The following is a 16,888-nucleotide window of genomic DNA, read 5'->3' as shown; positions in this document are numbered from 1 at the left end:
ATTACCTCCTGTATTTGAGGTTTTTTGTTTTTTATTTTGTTTTTATTTTTTTTTCAGTGCAGGGATCAAACCCAGGGTCTAGTACATGCTAGGAAAATGCCCTGTTACTCAGCTATATCTCCAGCCCATAACTATGGTTCTTTAGCTAAGCTGATGAGATATGCAACACCTACTCACTTAGCTATCATTTGAATCTTAAGACTTGCCATTCCAGCAGAGGTCCTGTTTTTAAGCCAACTAAATTTATTTCAATTGGTATCTGTTGCAAAACAATTATTTCTGGCTAAAAATTTAAACTAAAGCTCCTAGATACCAAAATCCAAGTTTTCTTGATTTTGTTTCTTGGAAAGTGTCTGTCCATGTTCACATGTTAATCCTACAACTAGTCACAGTTCTGCCTTGCCACAGGCCCAATCAAGCTCCTTAGAACTGTACATAGGGTGCACTGGAGCGTGACTCTACCTACTTATCTCCACAGCCTGGCTACTTGCCCAGCCCATTTAACTTTATCTCAGGTACACAGCTCTATTATCCCACTGTGTTTGTCACATCACAGTACATGACAGACAGTGGTGTGCACTCTGGGGTCAGGCTGCCCGGGCTGGACTCACCCTTTTCATATTCATTAGCTATGCAGGCTAGTTACTTAATGACTCTTGGTATCCTTATCTAAGATGGGGTAATAATGGAATCTTCATCTGCTGTGCAGATAAACTAAGATAATGCTCATGAAGTACTTAGAAATGAATTCAGAAGAATATTAATATGGAATTAAAATTCAAATATTGCAATTATTTGGTTTTAACTGGTTGCTTTTAATTCTATATCTCCACATCCCCAGCCCACCCAGTGATTTACTGGGGACCATGCCTACTTTTGGTGTTATGTCTATGACCATACGGTTATTTGGTGAGTGCTGGTTGCATTGAGTTGATCTTTTGAGTATCACTCCCACCATGAGCCAACTTTGGCAGCCCACTTGCTGTATGCATCTGATTTAACTTTATGGAGAGCACAAAAATGAGAGCAGTAAGGCTTCATCAAACTCATCGTCTGAACATTCATTTTCAAGTCTATGACTACACAACAGTATCACATTTCATAAAAGTTTATGCTATCATATGTTAGTTCTATTGTTGATAACATCTGAAACTCACTTCAAGGTAATTTTCTGTAGTTCATTATCAAAATCATCTTTAGCTTCCAAAACTTCCTGGTACAACCAAACTCTTTTCTGTTAGGCATATATTATTATAAATTAAATTCTACATGTCTGTATAGTTTGTTTATTTAGGCCTTAGGGTTTATAGTAACTCAAATTGGGACCAATAACAGCTACCATTTATTGAATACAAATGTGTCTTTCCTGTGCTATCTTAATGGGTCCTTTTCTTATATAATCTCACTGAAGGCTTTAAACAAGTCATTTCCTCCCAGAAGAGAAAATGGAGGTCCAGAGAATGTAAACTACCAAAGCTATTATAACAGATGCTATCAGTACCTTGCTGATGCCAATCATGGTATGTCTATGCACACAGATTTCTCATGTGCTTTCAATCCCAACACCTAACACTCTGGCCTTTGTCAGCTGCCCCTAGACTGCTGAAAAAACCTGCACTTGGAGACCTCATAGTTTCTAGGAATTTATATCCTGGGCTGGGCCTAGCTCTTAACCACTAACTGAGAATAATCTACTTCCAGAGGAGACTGAGATAGATACCTACCTCCACCCCATCCCCAGAGGGATAGCATTTGATATTTTTATACCATTGCTTGATTAGTTTCTTTACCTTTTCTGTCAAATTTTCCTACTCTTTTATAAGTAACTCCCTAAATCATCTTCTAATAATTCATTTTCATATGAATCTTTGACTTGGTGTCTGATTTCTGGAGAACTCCACCAAAAAACTTCATAGGTTACTCAGTGACCAGGTTACTCAGTGTAGGATGCTGGCCAATGGCTGGTGCATGGTGGACAGAATTCAGTCACCTGGACAGCAGTCAGCAAGACTAGGGAAGCGAATCAAGCTTGTAGGCATTAGTGGTTAGGGAAGAGTTCTACTCCATAAATGGAATTCAAAGGCAGTTCTGACAAAGTTCAAGATAATGTTCTGAAATCTGTAATCTAAATAGCTTTTCCTGAACACAGCACAGAAGGAAACCGGAATCCACTGTGACTGGTTGGAAGACCTCCTCTTCTTGATCTGCTCCCGAAGCAACTTGGCAGATGCTCTGGGGATCAGCCATGGCAGCCTGATCAGCCTCTCTGACAACCTTAGCTTCTGGCTGATAGCTGCTGCCACAAGGAAATGACAGTCAAGAGCAGGATCACAGCCTCAGATGGATTTGATGCATAAACTTAGGCTAATGGAACTGAGCTCATGTGAATGCATTAGTGATGTACATAGCATTTACTGAATGCACACTGTAGGCTCAGTGATAACCACACTCCCTTCATTTCAGCCTTCCCCTTTACCTTCTGCTTTAAGGCACTGAATGACTTCCCCTACATCAAAGGCTTCTGACTTTGGTTTTATTAGCAATCCCATTCCAACTAATGTGTTGGAGAAATCACCTCCCAATAAATTCAACAGGAGATAATTTCATTCTAGATACAAACTGGTCCTTTCCTAAAATAAGACCTCTTGTTTTGGGAGAAGACAATTTCTGGAAATACAGCCTGTGAAAACAACAATTCAGTCTCCACAAAAGTGCATCTCTTAGATCTACATGGCTATCCAGAAGTCAAATATTTGAAACATTATTTCTCCTTTGACAAAATTTGCAAGGTTTTGCTAAAAATTTTAAAGGATATAAACTATTTTTCATATTCAAAGATCAAGAAATTAAGAATTTTCTCAATATAACATTTACTTAAACCTTGAGAGTCACACATGTCAAGGTGGGCTCTCAATGGAAAAGTGGAAAGATCTGATATTTAAGGGAATGGGTGGAAAAATTGATGAATATATATGTAGGATCCCTAACTAAGGTCTTTTATAATCTGAAGTTCAATGTCCAAAGGGTAAGAGGAAACTTGGATTTAGGATCTGCAGGCCTCATTATATCTCTCTCTAGAGGTCTGTCAATATTTGAGGAGATTTAATCAGGTAGGTGAGGCACAGATAAGGGCAATGTCCGGGGGATGGTGCTGGGTGACCAGGTTACTCAGTGTAGGATGCTGGCCAATGAATGGTGCACAGGGGACAGAGTTCAGTCACCTGGACAGTGGTCATCAAGACTTGGGAAGCGAATCAAGCTTGTAGGCAATAGTGTTTAGGGAAGAGTTCTAGTCCAGCAGGAAGGTGAACTTCAATGCCCAGGGAAAGCCCCCAAATGCCAGTTTCTATGGTTGCATACCTATTTCCAGACCTTCCCCCAAGTTCCCCCTCCACTGTAAGGAAATCTTAATTTAACCTTTGCACTCGTCAGGACTGGAGATGGAGAGCATTAGTGACAACTGTAGGCCAGGACAGGAGAAGTCGCAGGACAGGAGAAGTCGTAGGTCAGGATTTTTATGCTGATTAATCCATGTATTCAACAAACAAAGATCCTCATGGGAATGCTAGAGGATGGAGATACAGGGCTGAGCAAAACACCCTTGATGGATCTGGATATCTAGTGTCTCAAACCCATAATACTGAATTACATAGGTTATGCAATGGTTACTGTATCAGTCACTTGAAACCAATTAAATCACATCCATTTCAAACTCAATCTGGACTTGTCACACAACTTGAAAGACAGATATCATTTCAAATTCATTTAGAAGAGGGTCACAGGACAAATGTCAGCTCCCTTCACACAACTCTGTACCCATCTTCTCAGTGAGAGCTTCTGTAAAATCATCCTGAAATATCTCTTCCAGTGTTGAGACATCATCCACCAGGATGCAATACGTGCAATCCTACCATGGAAGTGCAATACAGACAGTATTAAGGTTAGGACTTAGGCCATTACTTCTTATATAAACAGAAAGAGAGATTCCTGATAAGTATATCTGATGAAATACTTTGGATATATTTTTTAACAGATTGAAAAAATGGAGGCCAGAGAAAACTCTGATTTGCAGCTGATGCTAAAGAAGTCTTCAAGCCCCAGGGGCTCTGGGTACATCTAGTAGTCACCAGACAGAGCACCAAGGAATACTCTCTTTTGTATGACAAATTGTGTGATCATATTTCAAAGTGTGTGTATATTACACATCATTACTGCCTTTATGCTGCTAATTATAGATGATGAGAAGCCTCGCTCTGGGTTTGCAGATGACAATGTTGACAGCACTATTTAAACACCCACGTGAGTGTTGCTGGAAAAGCCAACATGAGACTTCAATGTCTGGTGCTTGTGAAAAATGAGGGTGGTCCCTGGGAGTATGGCCGCTGGTGATTATACCTGATGACAAGTTAGGTAGCAAGGATCAGCAGGCAGCTATAGGACCTGGCTGGGTGGATCCAAGCTGCAAGAATTTCTACATAGTTGGCCTCTAGCCACAGACAGACAAGCAGGTGTGCCTATGAACAGCTCCTCTTTGCCAGCACCTCACACCAAGTATATCACAGCAGCCTCTTCTGGGTTTCTACACAGTAGGACCCCCAGTTTGGACTACTGAACCAACATGGCATGAAGACATTTTGTAAACCACAATAGTTTTTTTGTCCTGGAGAAGTTGAGATCTAAGGTGGAGGACTATAGAGTCTATTGTGGGTATATGTGAATTGGAACTATTCATGGGTGGTCCCAGTGCTTCCATTTACTAATTAACTGAGACACAAAACTAATCACTCTCACTGCCAGCTTCTCCACAGGGTGAGTCACTCAGCGACTGTGTCAGCCCCGCCAACCTCCCAGGTTCTGCCCAGTGCATTTGCAATGCACGATGCATCCTGCTTTTTTATTTTATTGCATTCTGTGAGGTAAGTACATACTCTAGCAATGACAAAATGTTTGGGGTTTTGTCATGGTCTTGGGGTACAGTCATGAATGTCCAGAGACTACAATGAAGAGAGAGTTGAGACCTTTGTCTCCATGGTGGATCCCCACTCACAATAGCCTAAGCCATGCCACAGCATACAAAGACATGGGACCCGGGCTGAGCACAGGCATGAGGAATTCTGGCAAATGGTGCTGAAGAAAGGCAACTGAGACACTTGGCTGTCACTCAGCTGCAGCATGGTCCTCACAGAGAACTGCTATCAAGTAACTATCAGCACTTCCCTGCTGATGGTCTGATCTGTGTTCTAGGACTCCACTGTTAAAAGTGAGTCAGTGTTAATACTGACTCACATTTAACTGAAAGTGCAGAAGCTTAGAAATGGAGGGAGTAGGAAGGCACTGAAAATATCTAAAGTCAAAAATCCACACATTAATCGGGCTTTAGGTGTCCAATTAATTGCTATTCCACATCTCTCTGTCCATGGTCCACTTAGTTTTTACCACCCTTGTCCCACCTGTTCTATTATAATCATGTTTCTCTGTACCCATCCCTCTCAAATTCACTTTTATCCTATTACTAGTATTATTTCTGAAGTGAAACTCTAATAGTACTATTATTTAGCTCTAAACCTTTAATCACCTAGGAGGTTCATGAATGAATTATGTTTACTTCTCCGTCTTCTCTTTTGTAAACTATGAGTTCCTTAAAGTTAGGAGCATAAATTTAAAATCCCTCTTTGAATCCATAAAGGATAATAACTTGCTGGAAGACTGTTTTGTGTCATTGTCTGCAAAGGTCAATCTCGTATCTCCCTTTAGCACCATCCATGTAGCTTCACCTGGTCTGCTGTGACCTACTGAATCCCAATGTCAAATCCAGTGTGTGATGTGTGTGATACCAGAAGCAAAGGTGACATACGATTGCTGATGTATCCTAACTTGTATCATGCATTAGAACAGACTATAAAATTGCTTCTTGCCCAGCATGATGGTTAACACGGCAGCAAACTAAAGCTCTGTGGCTTTCTCCTTTACTTCCAGTGATGCAGCAAAGCCTGGAATTATTCATTTTTGAAAATATTTAATAGAGACACCCTATACTTTCTATCAACTACAGCTGTGACTAATACTTTTTTGAAATATCTTCAATATGTTTTGACAATCTCACAGGACTCTGCAGAGCTTCAACTGTAGCGGGGTAGGATTTACTTTAAAAATAAAAATTTCCTCCCTCTGTGCTGTAATTTCCTCTCCTTTAGCAACCAGAACAGAAGAGTCCTTTCTTTCAAATCAGTGATAGGTCAGTTTTCATAGAATTGGAAAGAGTGCTCAGAGATATAGAGAGAATATTATTTTAGGGATCCTGGTTTCTTTAGAACATGACATTTTATTCCAAATATAAGTTTCTTATCTTAACTGGTATAAAATGATGCAACACCTTTTGCAGAATTACTGTGAAGAGAGCTATGATACTAATTATAAACTTTGCTTATAGGCCATGCCTAACATACATGTGCATGCATACATGTACGTAAATTATATATACATAAATATTGTATATAATATGGTGTACATACTGGATCTCTTAACTCATGATAAATCCCTCAAAGGAAAAGTCATTGTATTCCTCATGGCCTCCTGTTCAAGCTTTGAAAACAGAAACTTCTTGAGAAATATATATACATTGAACTTGTTGATTTAACTTCTCCAATCTGTATCTATTAAAATACTTCAAAGCATCTTGACCATTTGCCTTCATCACATGATCTAGACTTTACAGCCATCCAGGCCCTGGTTAACTTACGGACGTTCTTAATATGTCAGCTACACTGAACTTCTTCGGGGAAGGAGTTTGCCTACTTCCACCATAGGTGGCTGAGGCCTAAGGGGCTCCTTAGTTGTAAGCTGATCAATGTAGTAAAGATATGTGACTTAGTTGATAATAGGCACTCCTTGAAAAACATCTACATCCATTGGATCTTTCTGCCCAGTTTTCATTAGCAATACTTGAGGAGCAGCAATTTTGATATGTTTAGTAAAGTAAACCTGGTTAAGTCCTCAAAAAATGAGGCATTGTTGATCATTCTTGATTTGGGAAAAAAATCTTATCCTTGAGACTACCTAACCTGCTTTGAGGAGCAGATATAGAGTTTCATATTAAGAATGAGAGACAGAGAGAAAACATCTATTACAACACTTTAGTTAACACTATGATGATACTGTTCAATGTTTAGTTCTCATTAAATTTCCCACAGGGCAATTAGACTTAATATAAAAAAATACTCTAAGGCCAAAAACACTACTAATCACTCATCTGCCCAAGCAAGAAAAACCCTACTTGAAGGTTCAAGGGCCAATCTTCCCCCAGCCTACAGATCCGTCATCTTCTCCCAGATCCTGGGCAACTTTTCTTCAGGTGATGTCTTCATCATCTCTCTCTCAACAGTGCCACACTTTTCATTGATCAAACTGGATTTTAAAAAAATGGCTAATGAACCTATAGTAATGCCTGCTTTTTAAAAATTCTCCACCTATATTTTTAGTCTGCCTTATACAAAGGGAAAGAAAATAAAAATAAAATGATTTGACCCAGATCTGGCAGAAAAAGAAACATATGGCCTAGTAATGTCGTTTGAGATCATGATCCATGTCATGTCACCCACTAACTTTGGCCGAACCTATTAGATAAGTGGCCAGAACTGGCACATACACAACCACCCCCATGTTTGGACAAGCTCACCTATACCTTCTTACATAAACATCATACCTATTCTTAATCCCTGGGCCATTTTATTCTGTAGTACCCACGTATTCTAATGAAATTTTAGTTAGTTCAACAAGAACAAAAGAAAAAAATTTTTTTTCTTTGTTTAGTTACTCCTTTTATATAACTACTGATAATATAAATGATTTATGCTTATTATAAACCATTGACTTTCTTTATACTCTGATTTCCCCAAACAAAAAGGAAAGAAAAAAAAATACTACTGACAAGCAAATATTATCACCACCTTGTAGAGATACCTGCACACCTATGTTCACTACAACACCATTCAAAATAGTCAAGAAATGAAACAACCTAGGTGTCCATCCATGGGTGGACAGATAAAAGAAATGGTGGTACACACATACACAATGCAACATTAGTCAGCCTAAGATAGAAGGAGATTCTTCCATTTGCCACAATATAAATATTAAATTAAGTGAAATAAGCCAGACACACAAAGAAAACTATTGCATGATCTCATCTATTTGTGCAATCTAAACCAAAAAGGTCAACTATATAGAAGAACAGTATTACCAGGGTTGGGGGAAGGAAGAAGACTTGGGAGCTACAGGTAAAAGGAGACAAAATTGCAAATATGTAGGATGCACAAGTCCAATGATCTAATGTATGCCGTTAGGACTACAGTTGATAATAATGTTTCATATTCAGGAGTTTTGACACATGGTAAATTATAGCTGTTCTTGCTGCAGTGAGTATTGGTGTCTATGAGAAATGATGAACATGTTAATTTGATTCCCTATAGTAACCATTTTATTACATGTATGTATTTTATAACAACCTTTTTAATATCTTAAATAGACACAATAAAATTTATGTTAAAAAACAGCCAATGGTATTTTTTTCTTTACTTTTCTTATGAAGTTAAGGTTTACTAAACTGTTGAAGCAGCTGAGATATATGTTCTCTGCAGATTCTCTAGGTCTGAAATGCAATTTGAGCTCTAAGTTCCCACTCAGGGATGCATTTTTTTTTTCAATTTCTTGTGCCATACTCTTCATTTCACGGGTTTTCTAAATTCTTCAGGCCTTGCCATATTGAGTGCCAGTCACCTTAGTGAAGAGAGGAGAGATTAAACCTCCATGAATTTGGAATAGCAGAGGATCTCAGTTTCAGTTCTTTGGCACATAACCAGGGTCTAAAACCAGCCATGGGAAAAGCTGTTGAAATGGAGCCTGCAATTCTCTCCACGTTTGACTTGCATAATGTTGACATTATAACACCAGAGAGGCCAGAAAATATTTTAAACAATTATGACTTCTTTCTATAAATATTTTGGAATTGCTTTAACAGATAAAACAACATATTTTACCCTCCTCGTTTTCTAAGTTACTCTGGACACCCTCAGCAGCTCGCTATGATGCATTTATTTTTGGCTTGAAGGTCATGCAGGACATCTTAAGGTGCTAAGTCTTCTGTTAAACTGTGTTTTCCAACATGGGTTGGGTGTGAAGGGAATCAGTGACTCTCCAAGCAACAATTGAATTTGGTTTCATGGAATTCGAGAAATACATTGTTGTTCTTCTCAGCTGAAGCACAGGCAAGGAAAAAAAAATACAAGTCCTCAAGATGATTTTTGAAAAAGTCCCCCACCCAATGAGAAGTTTTCTTTCTGGACCAAAAACAAAGAAACAAAAACCTCCTCTTGCTTTTCCCTTTCAAAACTCTTCCCTGTTTCTGTTTTTTTCTGACACTTAAGTTTGAAAATATTGCAACTTCTCCAGAAGAAGAGTTCAAAAAAGAAGGGACAATTATAGAGACGGCCAAGGAAATTCACGAAGCCTGAGTATGTCGTTCAACTATTTCAGGTGTCTCTTCCCTCAAACTTAGCCAAACGGTAATCACAGAGAGAGTGAGAGGTGAAATTCATTTAAAACCTGCAATTTCCTGTCTCAAAGAATATGATTAAGAGGCCTGAATTCCAAGCTCTGGAAATAGACTATGATACCCTAAGTCACCGATGAGCTGAGTGATCAGTAAGTTAATAAACTTCACTGCAATTTCCATCTCTCTCCCAGAGCCTGAGGACTAGAGACCTGGTTTGCCTTCAACATAAATGACCTCCGCATGTTATGTAGCATTTATTTTCAATGTAAAAACATCAGATGCCAAAATTGACTATGGTATTCCTCATAAAGCATTCACAAAAAAGCCCTCCCAGTTTATGATTTTAAAACTAAAACAAGTTTCCTAAGCCTTGCATTGTTTAATTAAATCACCCAAAGAATTTGGATTTAACAAAGTTTGGTGCTGTTTTATAACAGTAGGGTGGGAATAGGAAAGCAGAACTCACCCTCATGCCCAGAAAAAGCATCGCTTGAGCCTGCCAGTGCCAAGGTCAACAGCAGCTGCCAGAGATCCATACCTATGGGACCTGTAATCACAGAAAGAATATGATGAAGCCAAGCAACAAAAAGTAGACCGTTATCATGAAATACTGTTTAAAGACTGGTGAAACCAGGAATGCACTGACATGTTGATTCTAAAATGAAGCCTAGAAACTCTTTCATGGCCCCAGAGTTTCCTACTGTCATACTGTTCGTGAGCACAAACGACAGGTTGCAGTAAATTCTACTTCCCGTGGGTGCTCACCTCAGGAAATAGCATGGACACTAGAGATTTCACATCCTGGCGGACAGCCACAGAACCACCTCATAGCAAATAACCCCCACGCACTGCTTCAATAACAGGGCCAGTGTGGTTCACTTTAATTTGGTCCGGAAATAGAAAAAAAATGGTCAGCAGTATCATCAGGCATGGGGCATCAAGCTGGAAAGGCCATTAAAAGATAAACCAAGCAATCTACTGCAGTAGTAACATTTCTTAAGTCTGTTTCCCAAGGATCAAATGAGTTTAATTAGCACTCAAAACACTGCTAATGAGCTATCCCAGAAAGGTGAGAGGCAAAAGAAAACACAACATCCACATCGGTGGCACTTTCAAAAGACTCAGGAAGATAAACACACCAAGAAGGATCAGTTCTGGCCTCCATAGACATTTGGGATCCCAAATGTGACTCTCATCTCAAGCCGTTCAGTCTAATGAACAAAGGAGCAGAACAACATGCCTTAGTGAGCACACACCTTTATCTGGAAGAAATAAACTTCTCTGAAATAATTAGCCATGGTTCCTACATCCAGGATTCTCTAAAGACAAGTTTGGATAGCTCAGGAATGAACTCTGCACACTGGCCTTTGTGGAGCTGTTGTGACATTTGTCGGCTCCATGTGAAAACATCAGACATCAAGTGAAATTACCACAGCCTCACTGCTGTGTCTTCATTAAATGACACTATTTCCAAGTCACACAGGGATATCTGACCATCATCACCCTACCACCTCCTCCAGGGCCTCTATGCAATCTTAACAATAATGAAATAGCCCTTCTTGCTTTCCCTAATCAGGCTGAAATGACTAGCAAAAATGTTTGTTTTCATGGGCTGGCAGGCATGGTCCTCTGCCAACTGAATAGATAAAAAATGTCTAATATCCTATACTTTCATTTCCAGACACCCTATCATTGTTTATTGCTTCATACAATTTTATGTTCTTAAAATATTCTTAAGGAAACACATCTCTTTGTGAAGCCAGTATCTTCTTGCATCTGAAAACCCCTGTGCACACCCACTTGAAAGAGAAACCCCCTCAAACACTGCCAGAATCCTGAGAACCAAATTAGGGGGAAAAAAATCTGTTTGCACACACCCATAGCAGAAAGAGAGATATTTAAAACTATCATAATCCCAAATGGGAGATGTGAACAGTTCATTGCCACCTGAAGCATCTCATAAAGACTTGAATCTATCTAACTAGTGATAAAACCAGGAGGAGGCTAAAGGAATGTGGTTGGATTCAGTAATGCTAATTGCTTTATTAGAATCAAATGTCTCCATTCCTTCCACTAGTGATGGCTCAGTGGTAATGACTCCCAAAGAAGCACCCTTCATCCTCCCCTAGAGAACTTTCTCTAGAGCTATCACAACCCAGGCCAACAGATATTCTATTTGATTTGATTCTGTGCTGCTCCATCAGCTTTGCAGAGCTCCATAGTGCAGCTTCTACATGAGAGAGCCTTCTTTATTAGGTTATAGCTGAAAGAAAATATCCTTAGGAAAAGACAGAGTGCCAACCGACACACAATTTTGGGAACTTGAATATAGCCAATGATGTATCATAGGTGAGGAAGAGAAATCTCCCTTCCCCTGTTCTTTTTGACTGGATTATCATATGTACCCATTACCCCAAAGTATAAGACTTCATCCAAAGAGCTGTCATAAGACACTCTACTTATAATCTAAGTAGAAGCAGGCATTGTTGAGAGGAATCTACCAAATTGCACCTTAGCTTAATAGGGTTTAAAGCTTGCAATATTTTCCTAGGGAAAAATCCTACTTTAAATTTCTTGTGATATTTCTGCATGTTTTTTTTTTTTACTATAGCTGCATGGTAAGGTTTTCATCAGGAAGAGAAAAATGTACTTCTCTTCTTGCAAAATGAAACTCACACAATTTCCACCTTCAGTGCAGAAGACTTTTACCTGCTTCCTCCTTCCTCAAGGGAGAGATAGTTTAAAACCAGTGTAATCCAGCTGGCATGAGTTCAAATTTTGTAGACTGCCCAACAGAGGAGGCCTCCAAATTACAGAATTGGGTCTCTCATATATTGACTTTCATTCCACGGCTACAAAATAATCCATAAACACATGAGAAAAGATTAGATATGACATTTTTTTTCTAAAATGTTTTAACCAACTCCAGGTAGGAAGGGCAATTGCTTCAGTTCTTTTTAGCTTAAAATGAGCAACTACTTCTTGAACTATTAGTGACTTCTGGTACTGTGCAAGGCACTGTGGAAAGTAATGCAAAAACTATCAAAAGCATGCCTTTTGAGGAATTAGGCAATACAAGCACTTAAAACGGAAAAGAAACAGCATAGGTAAAAAATGGTAAGTTAACATAGAGGAAAATGAGCTACTAAATTGAGGGGCTTAAAATTTGAACTAAATGACTGATAAGATTGTGATGAATAAGGAAAAGTGAGAGGGCCTATAGTGAACTCTTATGGGCAAAATCTCAGTGTGAATGTTCTGGATGTGGGGATGAATTCTGAGTATGTTTAGGGTAACACTCAGAGGAGGCTAAGAAGAGACCAAGGTTCAGAATTGTGAATAAAGGAGATAAAATTGGATTGACAAGGTAGGACCAGACTGAAAAATCATTTTCAACTCATAGTAATCAGAAACTCTCTAGAGGTTTTATGACATGCAAAAGTGGGTTTTCCTTAGGATAAAGTTGTCTGGCCGACCTTCTTAACCTAATTTCATTTGGGTACATTAAGGAGATTTGGTGATGTCTAGATAAGGATATGATAAGAATATCACAAATGACTGAGTGTTTGTATAGATGAAAGATAGTGTGACAGACAGAAATCAGAACTTTGGGATCTGAGTTTTTCAATGGGAGGAGAAAGTCACATGACTATTTCGGATACTTGAGTATTAAAGACAATTATGGGACTTCAGGAAATGTTCAGAAATGTACAGTGGGAAGCTGAAGATAGGAGAAAAAAGACTAAAGAAAATGAGATGACATTAATAAATATAAGAGACAGTTACTTAGAGATAATGAGGATTCGATGAATTTAATATGAAGACTATACTATTTTGTGAAAAATCCCCATATCATTTTTATGAAAAGCAGTATTAAAAATTATATTAAGCTACATGGGAAAAAATATGCCCATTCATATCTTGTTGGTAATTTGGCAGAAACAAAATGAAGTGTAAGGTTGGGGATGCAGCTTAGTGGTAGAGCAGTTGCCAAGCATGAAAGAGGCCCTGGGTTCCATCTGTAGCACTTGCAAAAATAAATAAATAAATGGAAAGTGGTTAAAAGCATTTTTAAAAGTGTGATATTAACATATTAATATATGGGAGGAATTGAATGATAGATTTAGGAGCCTGGAGTCTGGTTAATGCAAAGTCCAGAAGAATATCACAATGTTAGCTGCACTAATCAGTAAGTTCCCCCAAATTGTTATTTTGCTGATTTGGCTTTCCTGATACTGAAAAAGCAGTAGAGCCAATTTTCAAAATTCCAGCAGAGACAGAATGGCTTATATTGCAAAACCAAGACTCCAGTTAGATAACCTGATAAATGTGTACTTTCTGATGCTGGTGTTGATTACTAATAAAATATTGCAAAACTGAATTAATTGACTTCCTGGTGAAGCTTTTCTAAGAACTCAGTACAGAAAAAGAAGGGGCGAATACAAAATGGTGTCTGTAATTACCCATTCTTATTAGCCCCAGATGCTTATTTGGGCGGTTTGCATTCACAGTTCATGTTTTTTTACCTACTTTCTATGGTAGTGATCATTTGAAAATTGGTCAGATCCAAAATGCATTAGGTCAATTTATTTCCTTCCCATTAGTGAAGAAGGAAGCGTTCACAGACACTTTTTAATATAACCACAGTAATGTGCTGCCTAACAATGGGACAGATTCTGAGAAATGTATTGTTAAGTGATTTTATCATATGAATATCATAGAGTGTATTTCCACAAACCTCTTACACATCTATGCTGTATGGTGTGTGAGTGTGTGTGTGTAGGCCTAGGCCATTATGAACAAAACAACAGGGCACAATAAACATGAGACAGATGTGTGAGATTGCTCCTGTTGTGACCTGATATACAGTAACCTCTTTTTTTCATAAGTAGAAAGTACATACTTTAAAATAATAAAAAAAATAGATACAGAACCCAGAAACAATCATTTATTATCATTATCAAGTGTTATGTGCTACACATATTTGTGTGTGTTGTCCCTTTATATAACAGGCATCTCAGTAGGTTTGTTTATACCAGCATTGTTACATACACATGAGCAGTGCATTATACTAGGGTAGCATCACAGCTACGGCATCACTGGGCAATAGGAATGCTTCAGCTTCATTATAATAGTAGAGTACCATGATTATATAGAGAGACTGACATTCACTGAAAACACTTATGTAGTACATGACCATAATGTTATTGAGATTGTTCTTCTCTCTGACATCAAGTAAGAAATAAAGATTGGGAATTTTAAATGTGCACAGTGTTTACTGTAAGGTTTAAGTGAAAAGGGAGTGGTATAAACAGTGGATCTTTTACCAAACAAATAAGCATGCATAGTTTATACCAGTGATGACCAATTCAGTTACCATCAGTCACAGGTGGCTATTGAGAACTCAAAAACGTGTCTAATATAGCTGAGGAATTAAACACAAATTTAAATTACGTTTAATTGCAATTAATTATTCTAATTAAGCACTTAATTAAGTATATTCAGAACTGGTAGGGTATGTGAATCTGCTTTTTTAGCTGTTCATTTTATGAACTCTAAGATAAAATATTTGTGTTGGAAATTTACTAAATTGAGATGGGCTGTAAGTGCAAAATACATATATATTTTTGAATGTTTAGTACAAAAAAGACTGAAATGAATCTCAAAAATGTTTACATGGCCTGCATGTTGAAATCATAATTTAGACTATTGAGTTAAATAAAATATATTGTTAAAACTGATACTCCACTTCTTCTTGTTTTTTAAAAAATTTAATTAGTTGAAAATTTTAAATTACACATGACAGCCCAATTATACTCTTTATGGTTTGTATGTTTGTATTAATATTAACATTTCAAGGATATTAATCTGTGTTATGCTCGTATGATGTTAGCAGCCTAATTTTTAACAATGATAACTGAATAATTTTTTTTATTTCTAAATCACATACAATCGTTACTGGTATGTTTAGAGATCCTCCCAAATTCAGAATGGTGGTGACAGGAAGATTCATGGAAGCTTCTGGTGACTTAATATGATCATGTTTGCAAAAGGTTCCTTGGAGGGATTCCCAGTGCACATGTATACTATTCACATTATGTTTCTCTTTGACTCACCGACAATGATACATGGTGAGTATTTAATAATTCTCTTTGAAATTGAAAAAAGGGCCATGATTTGTTGTGTTTGCTGATATTAAGCTACCAATGTGAAGACAGTGTGAGCTGGATCTGTTACATCATTAGCTGGGAAGGCAAATAATGCTACCTAGGTTCCATGTGCAGTATTAGGTACAAAGATTAAGCAATCTGCTGATGCTGATACAAAATGTATGAGACAATGCTGCAGAGTAAATTCTGACAACACGATTTCACTTGATGACATCTGATCTACTGTCAGAGAATCACATTTAGTTAATAATCATTGAGAGAGATACTTTCCAAGGCCACAGTGACTACCTTGACCTTCATTTACAGAAAACGTGAGCTCAGGGGTTAAGTAAATAAGTTCTGGAGTCAAAGAAAGCCAGGATCAAATCTTGGCTTTATCAAGCCTCAGTTTCCTCATTATTAATATGGAAATGATAATAGTGTTCCTTCTCATAAAAAAATCAGGATTAGATGAAACAATGCATTCAAAGATTTTTGCATACCCACTGTATATCTCCAAAAAGAGTTAGTTATTAGAGTTTTTCTTATAGTAGCAACAAATAGTCTACTAATATCTTATTATGTTTCCATAGGATAGATTGGGAGTGGGGCCCCCATTTATATATCAGGGGAATCTATGCTGGGGATAAAGCAATCAACAAATGTGCTCCAGGGCAGCCACGGTATTTAAATCTCTATTCTTAAATCATGCACTTCACAGCAAATAGGAAGGCTCTTCATAAGGTACTGTGCCTGTCTCCTAGGATAATGAGTTAATACCATCTTAGGATAAGGCAGGAATGTGCCCATTAGGTATTTAGGCAATTGTACACTTTCTTCATTTAGATCCAGCTGCATGGAAAAGACTAAGGGTTGATCCTACTCCATCACTTCCCCCATTTATTTTAATTAATTTTTATGCTGCCATTACAAAGTTCCAATAATTTTTTTGTGTGAATCAGGGATTTCTAGAACTGAAAAACTGAGGATGAATTCAACAATAATAGGACTGACTCTTCCCAGGAGAACTCAGACAAGGCATTTGGGTTACAGAAACTTGAGTCTCCTTGTAGATTGAAGAGACGAAGGGCACTTCAGTAGCCAAATGCTTTGTGCTGCGTCTTTCATGGTATGCATGATTATTCTGTTCAGAGAGGAACTCTCTCAATACCTGAGACATTTTGTTGAAATC

General features: G+C 38.0%; 1 protein-coding gene across 1 annotated transcript in view; it reads right to left on the bottom strand.

Annotated features, from left to right (window-relative positions):
• The window catches only part of Ghr (growth hormone receptor), a 258,960-nt gene that overhangs the window by 141,416 nt on the left and 100,656 nt on the right, over positions 1–16,888 (bottom strand). Inside the window, exon 2 of the mRNA XM_078017960.1 lies at positions 10,014–10,094. Within this exon, the coding sequence (XP_077874086.1) occupies positions 10,014–10,083 (70 nt within the window). The 5' untranslated portion in view covers positions 10,084–10,094. The remainder of the gene's footprint in view (positions 1–10,013; positions 10,095–16,888) is intronic.

This window comes from Ictidomys tridecemlineatus, chromosome 1 (genome assembly GCF_052094955.1).
Source record: "Ictidomys tridecemlineatus isolate mIctTri1 chromosome 1, mIctTri1.hap1, whole genome shotgun sequence".
Taxonomy (NCBI): domain Eukaryota; kingdom Metazoa; phylum Chordata; class Mammalia; order Rodentia; family Sciuridae; genus Ictidomys; species Ictidomys tridecemlineatus.
Note: the sequence above shows the minus strand (reverse complement) of the source record. Positions and strands in the feature narration are given on the sequence as shown.